Genomic DNA, 15,933 nt, shown 5'->3' on the forward strand with positions numbered 1-15,933 from the left:
GACCCGGGATCGAATCCCACATCGGGCTCCCGGTGCATGGAGCCTGTTTCTCCCTCTGCCTGTGTCTCTGCCTCTCTCGCTCTCTCTGTGTGACTATCATAAATAAATAAAAAAAAAAATTAAAAAAAAAAAAGAAAACAGAACAGATTGGAGAAAAATCTTTGCAAAGCATGTATCTGATAAAGGATTTATTTCCAAGATATATATAAAGCACTTTCAAATAAAGGGAAAACAATTATAAAACAACTTTCCCAAAAAAAAGGCCAAAGCTTTAAACAGACACTTCATGATTTGCAAATGAACATATAAAAAGAAACATATGAAAAGAAACATCATTAGGTGTTAGAGAAATGCAAATTAAAACTACAATGAGGGGCACCTGGGTGGCTTAGTCCATTAACAGACTCTTGATTTCCTCTCTGGTCATGATCTAGGGGTGGTGGGATCAAGTCCCTCATTGGGCTCCACACTCAGTATAAAGTCTGCTTGAGGGACACCTGGGTGGCTCAGTGGTTGAGCATCTGCCTTTGGCTCAGGACATAATCCAGGGATTGAGTCCCACATCTGGCTCCCCTGCATGGAGCCTGCTTCTCCTTCTGCCTATGTCTCTCTGTCTCTTTCTCTCTGTGTCTCTCATGAATAAATAAATAAAATCTTTAAAACAAAATGAATAAACAGGGATCCCTGGGTGGCGCAGCGGTTTAGCACCTGTCTTTGGCCCAGGGCGCGATCCTGGAGACCCGGAATAAAATCCCACATCGGGCTCCCGGTGCATGGAGCCTGCTTCTCCCTCTGCCTGTGTCTCTGCCTCTCTCTCTCTCTCTGTGTGTGACTATCATAAGTAAATAAAAATTAAAAAAAAAAAAACTAAAAACAACAAAACAAAACAAAATGAATAAACAAAATCTTAAAAACACAATGAGGGCAGCCCAGGTGGCTCAGTGGTTTAGCGCCACCTTCGGCCCAGGTTGTAATCCTGGAGTCCGGGGATCAAGTCCCACGTCAGGCTCCCTGCATGGAGCCTGTTTCTCCCTCTGCCTGTGTCTCTGCCTCTCTCTCTGTGTCTCTCATGAATAAATAAATAAATTAAATTAAAATTAAAAAACCCCACACACACAAAAAAATAAAATAAAATAAAAAATAAATAAAACCCCCACACAATGAGAAATGACATGCGTCTATTACAACGGCTAAAATTAAATAAAAACACAAAACTGAGCATACAAAGCTTTGATGAGGACGTGGACAAAACAGAACTCTCATACCTCCCTGGTAGAAATGTAGAATGGTACATGTTTAAGCCATTTTGTAGTTCCTTGAAAAGTTAACAGCCATTCCACTCACAGGTATTTTTCCCAGAGGAAAGATACACTCATCCAAACAAAGACTTGTATATGAATGGTCATAGCACCCTATGTGTAATAGCCAAACTTGAAAACAACCCATTGACCATTAGCAGAGGAATAAATCAACAAATTATAGTATATCCACATGATAGAATATTACTCGCCAATAAAAAGAAATGCATTACTGATTCATACAACTCGAATTAATCTCAAAGTCAGGCTGAATGAAGGAAGTCAGACCCCCACCCCCGCCAAAGTACAAATTGTATAGAAGAATATACATTATGTGGTCCTACCTATGTAAAACTCCAGAAAATGCAAATTGACCTTTAGTTAAAGGCAGAACAGTGGTTGCCTCCGGGAGAGAGGTTCAATGGAGGGATTATTAAGGGGCTCAAGAAAACTTCTAGGGGTGAGATATACTCATCCTCATGGTGTGGTTATGGTTTTGCAGAAATACCCATATATCAACACTGGTCAAATTGTGTACTTTAAGTGTGAACAGTTGATTCATTGTATATTAGTTAGACCTCAACAAAGCTGTTTTATTTTTAAAGATTCTATTCATTTATTCATGAGAGACTCAGAGAGAGAGAGGCAGAGACACAGGCAGAGGGAGAAGCAGGCTCCATGCAGGGAGCCCGATGTGGGACTCCATCCCGGGTCTCCAGGATCACACCTTGGGCTGAAGGCGGCGCTAAACCGCTGAGCCACCCAGGCTGCTCTTTACCCTTTTATTTCTAATCACATCCTTGTGCATTTCCTAAAAATACAAACATTATCTTATAGAACCAAAGTACAGTTACCGAAACCAAGAAATTTTGCATTTATCGACTCCTATTACCTGATCCATCAGCTGTATTAACATTTTATCAGTTGTCCTAATAATGTCCTTTCTGGACACATATGTGTTCCCCTTCCCAGGCCTGTCGGGGCACATGCTGCCTTCTGTGCCCCTCCCTCTCCTGTCCCCGTTAAGCTGGGATGGACCCTCCACCCTCATTGTCTCTCAGGGCCCTGACGCTGCAGAAGGTTCCAGGCCCATTGTTTTGTTTCCTCACAGGGTTCAAATGCCCCCGAAGATCTCACCTCTCACCATGCTGTTACCAAGCTCTTCTTGTCCAGACCCAGGGGAGGGGCTCCTTTCAGAGCCTTGTAAAACCTTAAATAAACGACATGAACAAATTCCACTTTGACCACTATCTTGTTAAAATTCCTTAAAAAAGTTAACTCGTTGGGCCCAAAGCACCTTAACAAAAGCCAGGCTGTACTTCTCCTACTATTCACTGTTCCTCAAAGGGTTTTATGTGCTGTTTAATGATTTTTCACAAATAGTTTTCCTTGCCCTTAAAGTTGGATTAATTGAATTTTAATTCAGTAGGATCACCCTCTAAAAAAAGAAACACTGGTTATGCAGGTTGAGTTAAGGCCACTAGACTAATTGAGACCTTCTCCAAGCAGAGTAGGATTTTTTTTTAAAGATTTTATTTATTTATTCATGAGAGACAGAGAGAGAGGCAGAGACACAGAAAGAGGGAGAAGCAGGGTCCTCAAGGGGACCCCAATGTGGGACTCGATCCCAGGACCCGGGATCATGCCCTGAGCCGAAGGCAGATGGTCAGCCGCTGAGCCACCTAGGAGTCCCGAAGCAGAGTAGGATTTTTTTTTTTTTTAAAGATTTTATTTATGTATTCATAGACACAGAGAGAGAGAGGCAGAGACACAGGGAGAAGGAGAAGCAGGCTCCATGCAGGGAGCCCGACGGGGGACTCGATCCTGGGTCTCCAGGATCACAGCGCAGGCTGCAGGCAGCGCCAAACTGCTGCGCCACCAGGGCTGCCCCAGAGTAGGATTTTGAAGGGTGGAAAATCCAGCCATGCGGCACCCTGAACACACCTCTCCTTTGGACCATAAAGAAAACATCCCCTGTTCCTTCTCAGAAAGGAAACCTGCCATTGCAACCTTCTTGGGCTGCATCTACTCATCCTGTTAGTGGGTAGACCTAAACCACTCCTGTGGTTGTCCACTTGTCCTGACCATTTCAGGAAGCCACTGTCATTTAAAACAAACAAACAAAGCATTTTTGTTTTGATTAAAATAAATCCTCGAACAGATAAAACATAGTTGGAATTCCCCAAACACAAAAGACTATACCTAGAAAAGTTTAGACTTTCTCTCCGGAATCCCAGCCTCAACTTCACTATTCTCAGCTGTTTCTGCTGGCTCAGGCAGCAGAATCTTTAAATAGAATCTTTAAAAAAAGAAAAGAAAAAAGTAAAATCTTCACTTTTTATTTATACATTTATTTTTTTTTAAGATTTATTTATTTAAGAAAATGTATTTATTTATTTATTCATGAGAGACACAGGAGGAGGGAGGAGCAGGCTCCATGGAGGGAGCCCGATGCGGGACTCGATCCCGGGACTCCGGGATCAGGCCCTGAGCCAAAGGCAGGTGCCAAACCACTGAGCCACCCAGGGATCCCCCTATTCATACATTTATTCACACAGAGAGGCAGAGACACAGGCACAGGGAGAAGCAAGGAGGCGGATGCCGGACTTGATCCTGGGACTCCCAGGATCATGCCCTGAACTGAAGGTAGATGCGCCCAACTGCTGAGCCACCCAGGTGTCCCATAGATAAAATCTTTAAAAATATATATAAGCTTTGTAACAGGCTTGTGAGTTTCATATTATTACAATCCCATTGTACAGATAGGGAAACTGTAGCAAGAGAGGAGGAGTTGCCCAAGGTCACACAGGAAGGAGCGCACCTGGGACCAGGACCCAGGTCACTGGGCTCTGGAGTCTGTTTCCTACCTTCTTCCCAGCCAGCTCCAGGAAGAGAGTATACAAGGGGACGCTTCGCAAACAGATGAGAAAGAAAGCAAAGTGGGACAGGCCCCCAGAAGAAACCGGTCTCTTGCCCGGTTTGAGTGACTAGAGTCTCACTGGGAGTCATGCCTGGGCAGTGTCTTCACTGGGCCCTTTGCCAAGCCCGCTCTCCCCGGGGACCCCTTTCCCACGGGCACAGCAGGAATCCTGTCCCAGCAGGCTCCTTGGTCCTACTACTGACTGTGGCAACAGGAGTCATGGGGTCCAAGGACTGGAAGGAGGCTCCTCTCTTTACGCCCCCTCCCATCCCTGCTCTCCCGCAGACTCATCAAGCCCTGATGTGGGGCCTGGGTGGCTCAGCAGGTTAGTCTTCTGCCTTCAGCTCAGCTCATGATCCCAGGGTCCTGGGATCCAGCCCCACCTGCGGCTTCCCACTCAGCAGGGGTGTCTGCCTCTCCCTCTCCCTCTGCTCCTCCCCTGGGCTTGTGAGCTCTCTCTCCAATAAATAAAAACTTTAAAAAAAAAAAAGCCCTAATGTGAGCTAAAGGTCCCCAAAGATTTGTCGCCACTTGTAGACGGGGTAACCCCAACTCAAGACTGCTGTCCACCAGCATTTGGCCAGATGAGGCTGAAGTATGGGCAGCCACGGCTGGTGGCTCCTCGTCGCGTCGCCCTGGCACCCCCTGATCCCAGCGGGGTTCCTCCCAACAGCCCTGTGGATTGCCCGGGGCCGACTCTCCTGTCACCCACGCTGTTCCCTTGCCAGCGTTCAGGACTAATGAAAACCACCATCATTAAATGGCAATTGAAGATGGAGTTTCTGGACCTGGAAAACGTGCTGTTTTAAGACAGGTAATTTTTTTTTTTTTTTTAAGATTTTATTTATTTATTCATGAAAGAGAGAGAGAGAGAGGCAGAGGGAGAAGCAGGCTCCATGCGGGGAGCCCGACACGGGACTCGATCCCGAGTCTCCAGGATCACACCCTGGGCCAAAGGCAGGCGCCAAACCGCTGAGCCACCCAGGGATCCCCCTAGCAAGAGCAGAGAGCTTTGTAAGAAACCAGGGTCCTGGCTTCTGAACAGAGAGGTACTTTCGCCTGGGGCACGGGGCATCAGGAATTAAAACAGTAAGTACATCTTCAACTCATAAAAATGCATGCCTGACCATCAAGAAATAATCAGATAGATCAAGGTAGAAGAAACTTCTCCAAGAACGCTGGCCTGAAACCCTCAAACCTATAAATGTCCTGAGTGACCAAAAAGACTTGGGAGATGTTCTGAGTTCAAGAGGACCTGAGACAAGCAAACGCAGTGCATGATCGTGAAGTGGATTCAGGACCAAGGGGGAAAATGATAGAGGGCATTGTGGGGGCAACTGAGACATTTTAAATATGGATTGTATGTGGGTTTTTTAAGATTTTACTTATTTATTGGACATGGAGGGAGACCCCAAGCAAAGGGAACAGCAGACAGAGGGAGAGGAAGAAGGTGGCTCCCCGCCAAACAGGGAGACCTTGGTGCGGCTTGATCCCAGGACCCCAAGATCATGACCAGAGTGGAAATCAAGAATCAGATGCTTAGCCCACTGAGCCACCCAGGCGCCCCAAATATGGATTGTGTGTTACTAAATAAAATTATTGTATCAATGTTAAACCTCCTGGGAGCTATAACTGTGTTTTGTTACATAGAGAAAGGCCCTGTTCTTAGAGATAGAGGCTGAAGCATTCAGTGGTGAAGTATCATTGTGTCTCCAAAGTTCACTAGACAGTTCAGTAAATAACTGGAGGGGTGTGTGTGTGTTGAGAGTGGAAGCATGCTAGAGCAAATGCTAGCAGAGTGTTAATTGGTGGATCCAGGAGATAAAGGTGTTCATTAAACCACTTCTTTGGGGCACCTGGGTAGCTCAGTTGGTTGGGCATCTCTCTTTGACAAAGGTCATGATCCAGCCTCAGGTCAGGCTCCACAGGGAGTCTGCTTCTTCCTCTCCAGGATCACGCCCTGAGCCAAAGGCAGAGGTTCAACCAGAGTCACCCAGGTGTCCCTAATCTTTCTGAAAATAAAAGAGGGGAAGGTGAAAATTTAGAAATGCAATTCATAGAGCCTTCTAGAGAACCAATAGCAAATAAATAGTGACTTAGTTTCCTCTCCTCCAAAAGAATACAGGTCTTTCAGGGGACTCACAAGCACTAAGGCCCTCTATGGAACTTGGAGAATTACAGTGTCTGAGAACTGAGACTTCCCTGACAAAGGACCCCTCTACCTCACTGTATAAACCACCTTCCCTCTAGTACCTGACACTCTCTGCAGTGTGACAAGAGACTTTCTTAACTGGTTTTATTTATCTGGAATTGCCCCTTATGGTTAAGTCACCTGCAGCAGTCTCCTGTCCCTCCCTATCTCCCCACCTGAAATGAGACTTTCTCCAAGAGGACTTTGTGTTTGAATTCTCTGGTCCTTGTCTACAATCTATTTGGCTTGGAGCCCTTGAGGCTGGGGCTATGTGCTCTGAACTTGACTTCTACCCAGTGTACTTGCCAGTGTGCCTTGCCCAGAGCAGGTGCCTTGGAGTTTAGAAATCTGATTGAGAACCCACAATGAGGGCAGCCCCGGTGGCGCAGCGGTTTAGCGCCGCCTGCAGCCCGGGGCCTGATGCTGGAGACCCGGATCGAGTCCCACGTCGGGCTCCCTGCGTGGAGCCTGCTCCTCCCTCTGCCTGTGTCTCTGCCTCTCTCTCTGTGTCTCATGAATAAATTCTTTAAAAATAGTAACGAAATGGAATCAACGAAATAAAAGTGGTAAAATAAATAAAAAGTAAAGTGAAACTAAATGAAAAACCAAATAAATAGAAGTAAAAAGGAAATTCATCAGATCGACGCCGCAGTCCTCGCAGGAAGCTGTTGGCAAGACCCTGCTCTGCCACCGCATCCCCCGGCTGCCGGGGCCACAGCTGCCGCTCGGCTCCGGGGCGTGCGGGGCCGCGGGGCGGCCGCGCTGACCTCGCCCCCAGCAGGGGGCGCCTCGCGGGACTGCGGGCCCCTCTACCCCTCCACCCCGCGGGCCCCTCTACCCCGCCCGCCGCGAGGGGTCTCTGGGCTGCGCCGCTCCGAGGATGACGCGCGGCGGGAAGCCCTGCCCTGGGCCTGCCTCGACGCCGCGGATGTGAAAGGCTCATCCCACGCCTTCATCCTTCTCGGCCGAATACGCGGTTTTACATGAAATACCTGACAGTGGTACATAAAATGGAAATTGGAGTAGAAAAGAAAAATAAACCTGCCTGGCGCCAAGGAGAAGGATATTGGTTCAGCAGGTTCCGCAATCGGGACGCCCGGGGGGCCCAGCGGGGGAGCGCCTGCCCTCGGCTCGGGGCGTGACCCCGGGTCCTGGGATCGAGCCCGCGTCGGCTCCCCCCGCAACCCCCTCCGCGGGCCCGCTTCTCCCTCCGCCTGGGCCTCTGCCTCCCTCTCCGTGTCTCTCATGAATAAATAAATGGAATCTTAAGAAAAAAATTCTGTACCAGGAAAGCGGAAGTGTCCCCTAACTTAATGCTCAAAGCCTTGATTCTACCTGTTCCGCACCTTCTTGCGCTGCCAGAGCTGCCTGTTATTTTATTCATGAGAGACACAGAGAGGCAGAGACCCCGGCAGAGGGAGGGGCAGGAGCCCGACGCGGGACTCGATCCCGGGACCCCGGGATCACGCCCTGGGCCCAAGGCGGGCACCAAACCGCTGGGCCATCCCGGCGTCCCAAATAAATAATAAAATCCTTAAAAAAAAAAAAAAAAAAAAGTTCCGGGACAGCTACCTGTGGGCCGACCGGACTAGGTGAGAGCGCGGCCTTGTGCAGCTCCCCGCGCCGGCCGCCCTGCGGGGGGGAGGGGAGGGCGGGGGGGGAGGGGGTGGGGCGGGGCGGGGCGGGGGGGGTGGGGGTGGGGACAGGGACCGGACGGGCCGCTCACATGCAAATGCCGCGGTGACGATCCGGCCCGGCGCCTCCGCGCCTCCGGGAGGCCGGGGCTGGAACAAAGCCCGAGCATTTTCTAGAAGTGAAAAGCCCGCATTCCTGGGCGGGGAGGCCGCGGGGGCGCCGGCCCCCTCCCCATTCACACCCCGGACCACACAGAGAGCCTCTCGCGCCAAATGCTAGAAGGTTCGCTGCAGCTTTTCTTTTGACCCGAGCGATGCATACGAAATGTAGATATTTCCCTAAACGCCGGCTTTGACATTTAATGCGATCCTAAGTAGTCTGAAATGTGGACGGGATTAGGCGGGGGCTTGGGGCCTACGGGGACACTTGGCCAAATCCTCCTAAATCCTCCAGGACGATTGTTTGTCACCGCACGGATCCCCTTTGCCCCAAATGAGGGGGCTAATGAACTCCGCTGCCCCCTCCCTGGCACCCCCACCCCTTCCTGCCTCGTTCTTCCCAGGGAGGAGGGAAGCTCAATGCGTCAACTGCCTGCCGGTTCTGCTTACTTGAGGCTGGGCCGGCCGAGTCTGACCGGTAACCCACCCATCCTGCGCCACTGCTTAAATCTCCCCTGGTGAGGCTCGGAGGGTCGAGGATGCGGACACCCTGGGAACCTTGGGTTATGTGACTAGGCCGCCTCCACCTTGAAAGAAGTGGGTCCTGGGACACTGCCAGGCCTAGAAAGAAAAATCACCAAAAATTCTGTCCAGTGGCTTCTGTTCATCTGGAACAGTCCACACACTGTATCATGTACAGCCCTGTCTTCAAAGTACTCACAGTCCTGGAGAGGGAAGAAAATATGTGACAAGAACAACAGAGTGTGCCTGAAGGCTGGCTGGGCCACCATGGGGCTCAACACAAAGGCTCAGTAGCCCAGAACATATCCTTGGTAAGCATGGCTGGCATGAATGAAGACTTGGGGTTTAAGAGAAATGAGTCTCTTTGGGGGTTATGGCTGCAGACAGGCAGTGGGATGGCAAGGATGTTGACATGTCCAAACTGGAAAGGAGAAATTTCTGGGGAGTGGGAAGCAGTGATTCTTTTGGGGCAATGGCAGAGAATCCAGTTTGGCTGACAGCTGGGGTGGGAGGGAGAGGGGAGCAGGGAGCGTGAAGGGCCCTTGCAGGCCTTCCTGAAGGAATCATGGGCAGGACCCAGCCCTGCCCTGTAGGCAGTCACAGGCTGGGCTGAGGAGGGCCCTGAGGCAGGGAGGCCCATGAGCTCTCACCACCTGAGGCCAAGGTGGTGAGGACGGATGAGAGCATGGGAGGCCAGTATTTACCGAACAACTACTACGCCCCGATACTGGTAGTAAAGACAAGACAACAGGCTCCGAATAGAGTCCCTTATGCCAAACATCTCCCCACCAAACTGAGCCTCAACCAATTTACGCTTTTTGGGTCTCCCAATAAATGGAATCTTAACCTAGTTAGTCAGGAATCACCTGACCAGCACTAGTTGAGTAATCTGCCTAATAGATCCCTTCTGTGCAATAACTTTTTTTTCCCCATCATAACTTCCTTGCTCCCATTCCATTCTGCCATCTTTTTTTTTTTTTTTTTCCATCTTTCATTTCATAAAACATGTCAGGGCTCCTGTTAGACTGAATGATGCCCGATTCGAATCATTTTTGCTCAAATAAACTCTTCAAAAATGTTATTTATTTATTAAGGATTTTATTTATTTATTCATGAGAGACAGAGAGAGAGAGGCAGAGACACAGGCAGAGGGAGAAGCAGGCTCCATGCCGGGAGCCCGATGTGGGACTCCATCCCAGGACCCCAAGATCACGCCCTGAGCCAAAGGCAGATGCTTAACTGCTGAGCCACCCAGGCGTCCCATCTTCAAAAATTTTAATGCCTGTTTATCTTTTAACATTGGACATACCCAGAGTGAAGAAGATCATTTATCTAAGGAGCGCCCCTACTCCTACCACCTACCTGCAAAGCTACTTCAATAACATAATGTGAAATGTTTCCTTAATAAAGCAGGAAACAGTTTTTTTTTTTTTTAAGATTTTATTTATTTATTCATGACAGACACAGAGAGAGAAAGAGAGAGGCAGAGACACAGGCAGAGGGAGAAGGAGAAGCAGGCTCCATGCAGGGAGCCCAACGTGGGACTCAATCCCGGGTCTCCAGGATCACGCCCTGGACCGAAGGCAGGTGCTAAACCGCTGGGCCACCCGGGCTGCCCAGGAAACAGTTTCCGCTTTGATTTCCTTCGTATCACAGAGTAAAAATCATGGAGCTCCCATTTGGAATTCATGGCACTTCCAGCAATAGCAAGGGCCAGGCCCTCACAGCTAGTTCCAACTCAGTGAGAAGGTACTGTTACATCCTCATTTTACAGATGAAAGTGCTGAGGCACAAAGCCCCAAAACGACCTGTTCCCCATCAAACTTAGCCCTGTGAGAGAACCATGATGTGAAGCCCATCAGAGTCTGGCTTTGGGTCCATGAAGTCATCATTCACTTTTCCCCAGAAGGTTTCCAAGAAGGGGCATAGAGCAGAGACTGAGAGTGGTAATACTCAGATGAAGGAAGGGTGCAGGATGCTGGGCTGAGCAGGTGGTAGACAACAGGAAGGGCAAAGGAACTCACTGACACTGTGAGTTCATCACCAGGAGCACTATGCAGTCACCACCTCGTTTTAATCCTCACACTTGGGGCACCCTCATTTTATGAACTGATTAAAAACCTCAAGAGATGGAATACCTGCTGGCTCAGTGGTTGGGCATGTGTTTGGCTCAGGTCATGATCCCCGAGTCCTGAGATTGAGTCCTGCATCAGGCTTTCCACAGGGGGGCCTGCTTCTCCCTTTGCCTATGTCTCTGCCTGTGTATCTCATGAAAAAAAATAAAATCTTAAAAAAAAAAAAAAACTGAAGAGATTAACTCATTGGCTGGGTCATTTGGGTTGAGTAAAGGGCATATATGGCTCCAGCTAACAATCAGACAGTGGAGTGTGAGTGGAGGAGAGATCAGGGTAGGTTATGAAAAGGTGGCAGGATTACAAGCTGCTGGAGGGTGTGGAGTCCGTGCATAGGCAGGTGGAAGTGGCCAGGGTGCCAGTCAAGGACTTGGTAGGGTGGAGCTCTGCAGGAGGCCAGGGGCATAATGCTCCAGCTCTTCTGAGGGTGAGTGCCTTAGTTTGGGGGCCATTTGCAATCACATTCATTTTTTTTTTAAGATTTTTATTTATTTATTCATGAGAGACACAGAGAGAGAGAGGCAGAGACACAGGCAGAGGGAGAAGCAGGCTCCATGCAGGGAGCCTGACATGGGACTCGATCCCAGGCCTCCAGGATCACACCCCGACCTGAAGGTGGCGCTAAACCACTAAGCTACCTGGGCTGCCCTGCAATCACATTCTCATTGGGTCTGTGAATTTTGCCCGTTTTTGAAGCTGAATGCGTAGTGGGGATTAAACAGAAGCTAATGAGGCACTTCTCAAAATTTACCACCTTGGGGGGCCTGGCTGGCTCGCTGCATAGAACATGCAACTCTTGATCTCAGGCTCGGGAGTTCAAACCCCATGATGGGTGTAGAGATTTCTTAAAAGTATTAAAAAAAAAAAAAACAAACACATACACCCCTAGCAAATAAGATTTAAGGTTGATGCCTACAACACCCACACCTGTTTACAGAAAACCATAGAATAAATTAAATCTTAAAGAAAAAAAAAAGAAATTGGAGACACCTAGGAAAAACTTCAGGCAAGTGGGATTTTATTTTTATTTATTTTTTAAAATTTAAAGATTTTATTCATTCGTTCATGAGAGACACACAGAGAGAGAGAGGCAGAGATACAGGCAGAGGGAGAAGCAGGCTCCATGCAGGGAGCCCAACGCGGGACTCGATCCCAGGACTCCAGGATCACGCCCTGGGCCGAAGGCGGCACTAAACCGCTGAGTCACCCGGGCTGCCCACCAGTGGGATTTTAAATCTTTTAGTACATTAGGATTACCTCACTTTTTTTTTTTTTTAAGAATTTATTCATGAGACAAAAAAAAAAAAATTTATTCGTGAGACAGAGAGAGAGGCAGAGACATAGGCAGAGGGAGAAGCAGGCTCCATGCAGGGAGCTCAACGCGGGACTCGATCCCGGGCCTCCAGGATCATGCCCTGAGCTGAAGTTGGTGCTAAACCGCTGAGCCACAGGGGCTGCCCAAGGATTACCTCACTTAACAAACGTGGCATTAACAAATTGGGGCAGGAGTAAGTGGGAAGGCAGCTTCCTGGCTGATGCCTGTCAGAACAGTCATGGGAATGAAGAGTATACATTGCATATGCTGGGGTCTGCGGAGGGCAGGCTGTGAGAGGCAGAGCTTAGCTGATGGAACTTTCATTTGACAACAAAGCATCAGAAAGAGTTCATAGGCTGGGAAAACACTTACCTGGCCTCCCCTCTAGATGTGCAGGGCTACCCTAGCAACTTTAGCCAACACTGTTGGTGACTTCTTTTACAGCCTTCCCTGCAGCTAAGGATGGCTACCTGACAAAGGAGATGTGAAGCTGGGAATTTCTGGGAAAACTTTGTTCCTGATCATTTCCAAGGAGGATGGGCTGCTTTTACCCTCTTCTTGCCTTCAATGCACATGTAATGCTGGAACATCCTGTGACCAGGGACAAAAGCCCAAATGCTATCGACAGTGGCAAGGATAAAGGAAGCTGAGTCCCTGAGGGCATCACTGAACATTAGAACCAAGACCAGCAACTGCCTATGTACCCACCTCTTAAGTGAGAGAAAAAACAATCTTCGTTGAAATCACGAACCCATTGTTTACTACTAGCAGCCAAATGTAATTTTTTTTTTTTAAGATTTATTCATGAGAAAAAAAAAAAAAAAAGATTTATTCATGAGAGACACAGAAAGAGAGAGAGAGAGGCAGAGACACAGGGAGAGGGAGAAGCAGGCTCCCTGTAGGGAGCCCGATGTGGGACTTGATCCAGGACTCCAGGATCACACCCTGAGCCCAAGGCAGATGCCCAACCGCTGAGCCACCCAGGCGTCCCACTATTCCCACTTTTCCATCAACCAACCAGCAAGCAAGGAAAGTTCTCATTTCCTTTTTTTTTTTTTTTTTTTTTTTATGATAGGCACACAGTGAGAGAGAGAGGCAGAGACACAGGCAGAGGGAGAAGCAGGCTCTATGCACCGGGAGCCCGACGTGGGATTCGATCCCGGGTCTCCAGGATCGCACCCTGGGCCAAAGGCAGGCGCTAAACCGCTGCTCCACCCAGGGATCCCCAAGTTCTCATTTCCTGAGATTTCTCCAAAGATATATTGGCCTCAGGTACAATAAACAGGCCTTTATGACTTCACAATACCAAGACCTTGTGGGTCTGGTGACTCACTCTCCAGAAAACGCCCAGGATTGTAGCAATTCTGCTACCATTCTGCAGCACATGAGCAGGTCCCACAGTGCTGCTGCAAGTCTTGGACTTGGAAAAGCAGACTTGGATCACCACTAGGGAAGCTTAAGGATCATTCTCTCATCTGGAAACAGCTTTGAGAAGCCCACAGAAGCAAGGCCACTGCTTTTGAGATCTACCTGGGAAGAATTTATTGTGTAAAAACAAATTGTGGCTCTTAAGAGCAATAGAACCCCCTATGTGCCCACCCCTCCCATGTTTAACTGAAAAAAGAAACTTCCACCTACTCTGAGTCCTCTGTGGGCAATGTCTAGTTGCAACCAAATACCCTGTTATAGTAGATATCCCTATCTAAAGTGATTTCAGCAACAGAATAAGATCAAAGGTAAATTATGTGCTTTGTTATCCACTTTCCTCTCCAGGCAAGAAAGTGAGGAAGCACTGAAATTCAGCTGGTGTGTCATACTTCCCTATCTAAATGTGGTCTCTAAACTAGGGATCGATCTATCTATCTATCTATCTATCTATCTATCTATCTATCTATCTATCTATCTATCTGGATATATATAGGGATATATATATATCTATATATATATCTATATATATAAACTAGGGAGATATAGACAACAAAGGATGCTCCTAAATAGCAAACTTTGATGGATCTACGAAACATGATCTCAACCAGGAGGTCACCCAATATTTCCTTCATTCTTTTCATTCATTTTTTAAAAAGATTTATTTATTTGAGAGAGAGAGAGAGAGAGAGAGAGAGAGCTTCAATCAGATTGAGATCCTGGCATTCTGAGATCGAGTCCTGCTTCTCTCTGCCACTCTCTGTCTCTCATGAATAAATAAATAAAATCTTAAAAAAAAAAAAAAAGTCTCGCGGGGGTTAGCAATGAGCCCTGAGCTCCTTGGTAGCTGACTCTAGAACCAGTGCCTCTGCCTAGGGGTACAGGAGGATGAACATGGCCAGTGCCCTGAACCTGGTTTATCTTCATCTATAATCTGGAAGCAGTAATTCCTATCAGACCAGTCATCTCTTCTTAAGCCAATGTTACTGGCCCTATGGGTTCTACTATGCATTTTCTGGTCCTTTTAGTTATAAGTAGGCAGAAAACACATCTACCTCCCCTTCTCTCTGCCCCTAGACGAGGTTCTGGATTGGCTACTCAACTGCTGACAGGTCTCTCATATTTTAAGACTTTAACATTAAACCTCAGAGGTTAAAATAGTCCAACAGTTGCAAGAAAGACAAAATGTACCATATGAGATTGTTCTGATAAGACCATGTTTTAATTGCCTATGACATGGATACAGCACATAATGGCTCAAAATGTAAGATTAAAGAAAAACATGAAAATGAGTTCGTGAATCCTTAATTTTAAGTAAGCTTCCAGCAAAAAAAACAAAAACAGGACCTCCCCCCAAACCCCCCCCCCCAAAAAAAAAAACAAAAAAGCAAAAACCAAACAAACAAAAAAAACCCACAGGGGTTAGAATCATTTTAAAATTGTGTCTTCAAAACTAGCACCTTTCATCATCTGTCTTTTATTCATTTTGCTGTGATACAACTAAAAAGGCCCAAAAGTACTCCCCTCGGTCTCAAGTAACAGTTTTCTGAGAGCAAAAATGTCACTTTCTTTGTGCAGTGAAGGCTGGCATTTGGATGGGCTGGATCGGGTGGACAGGCTGGAACACTGGCTTCTTTCTCATTTCAGACAGTGTTTTCACTGCAGGGAGCAGCTGATTTCTTTTGATGATCTGTAAGGCCAGCTGGGTATTACCTATAAAAACAATTCCCATTAAAAAAAGGCACAAACAATACCACCACACACAAAGCAAGTCATCAGCATCATGAAACTAAGAGGTGGTAAGAGCAGTGGTCTGCAACCTTTGCTAGACACTGGAGCCACATCATGCCTCCATCCCATCCCCAGAAATTCTTACTTAAGAGACCTGGGGTGTGACCTGGGCATAGGCATTTTCCAAAGCCCTAAGGTTTTTCTTAGGTATAACCCAGCTTGCGAACTGGTCTCCAGGTAGACGGCATAGAAGAAGGGCGTGTGGGACCAATGCACTAACCCTAATCACACCTTTTAGGAGGACAAGGCCAGCTGGGTACCAGGCACTTAACGCTATAAAAGAAAACTATCAAAAGAGGGAACTATGTAAGGATCCCCATGATTCCAAAAGGAGGCATGATTTATTTTATTTTTTTATTTTTTTAAAGATTTATTTATTTATCCATTCAGAGAGAGCGAGAGAGAGGCAGAGAGACAGGCAGAGGGAGAAGCAGGCTCCATGCAGGAAGCCTGATGCGGGACTCGATCCCCAGTCTCCAGGATCACACCCCAGGCTGCAGGCGGCGCTAAACCACTGCGCCACCAGGGCTGCCCAGGAAGCATGAT

At 47.7% G+C, this 15,933-nt stretch overlaps 1 protein-coding gene and 1 long non-coding RNA gene across 8 annotated transcripts in view; both read right to left on the reverse strand.

Annotated features, from left to right (window-relative positions):
- Positions 1 to 41: 41 nt before the first annotated feature.
- On the reverse strand, positions 42 to 8,060 carry LOC111091877. Of its 3 annotated transcripts, none has more exons than XR_005376678.1 (4): positions 7,982 to 8,042; positions 3,501 to 3,597; positions 2,436 to 2,508; positions 42 to 93 (listed from the first exon to the last, which is right to left on the reverse strand). It is a non-coding gene; the product is annotated as an uncharacterized LOC111091877 (long non-coding RNA). The 3 variants fall into 3 exon arrangements; XR_005376677.1 differs by lacking the exon at positions 42 to 93 and adding an exon at positions 1,967 to 2,109; XR_005376679.1 differs by lacking the exon at positions 3,501 to 3,597 and having other exon boundaries at positions 49 to 93; positions 7,982 to 8,060.
- A 6,736-nt stretch (positions 8,061 to 14,796) lies between these two features.
- The window catches only part of CNOT10 (CCR4-NOT transcription complex subunit 10), a 74,630-nt gene continuing 73,493 nt past the window's right edge, over positions 14,797 to 15,933 (reverse strand). For 4 of the 5 annotated variants that reach the window (XM_038570335.1, XM_038570336.1, XM_038570333.1 and 1 more), the window contains one exon: positions 15,054 to 15,309. In XM_038570335.1, the coding sequence (XP_038426263.1) occupies positions 15,158 to 15,309 (152 nt within the window). In that variant the 3' untranslated portion in view covers positions 15,054 to 15,157. Of the gene's footprint in view, positions 15,310 to 15,933 lie in introns of all 5 variants that reach the window. The other variant, XR_005376809.1, reaches the window with a different exon arrangement.

This window comes from Canis lupus, chromosome 23 (genome assembly GCF_011100685.1).
Source record: "Canis lupus familiaris isolate Mischka breed German Shepherd chromosome 23, alternate assembly UU_Cfam_GSD_1.0, whole genome shotgun sequence".
Classification (NCBI taxonomy): Eukaryota; Metazoa; Chordata; class Mammalia; order Carnivora; family Canidae; genus Canis; species Canis lupus.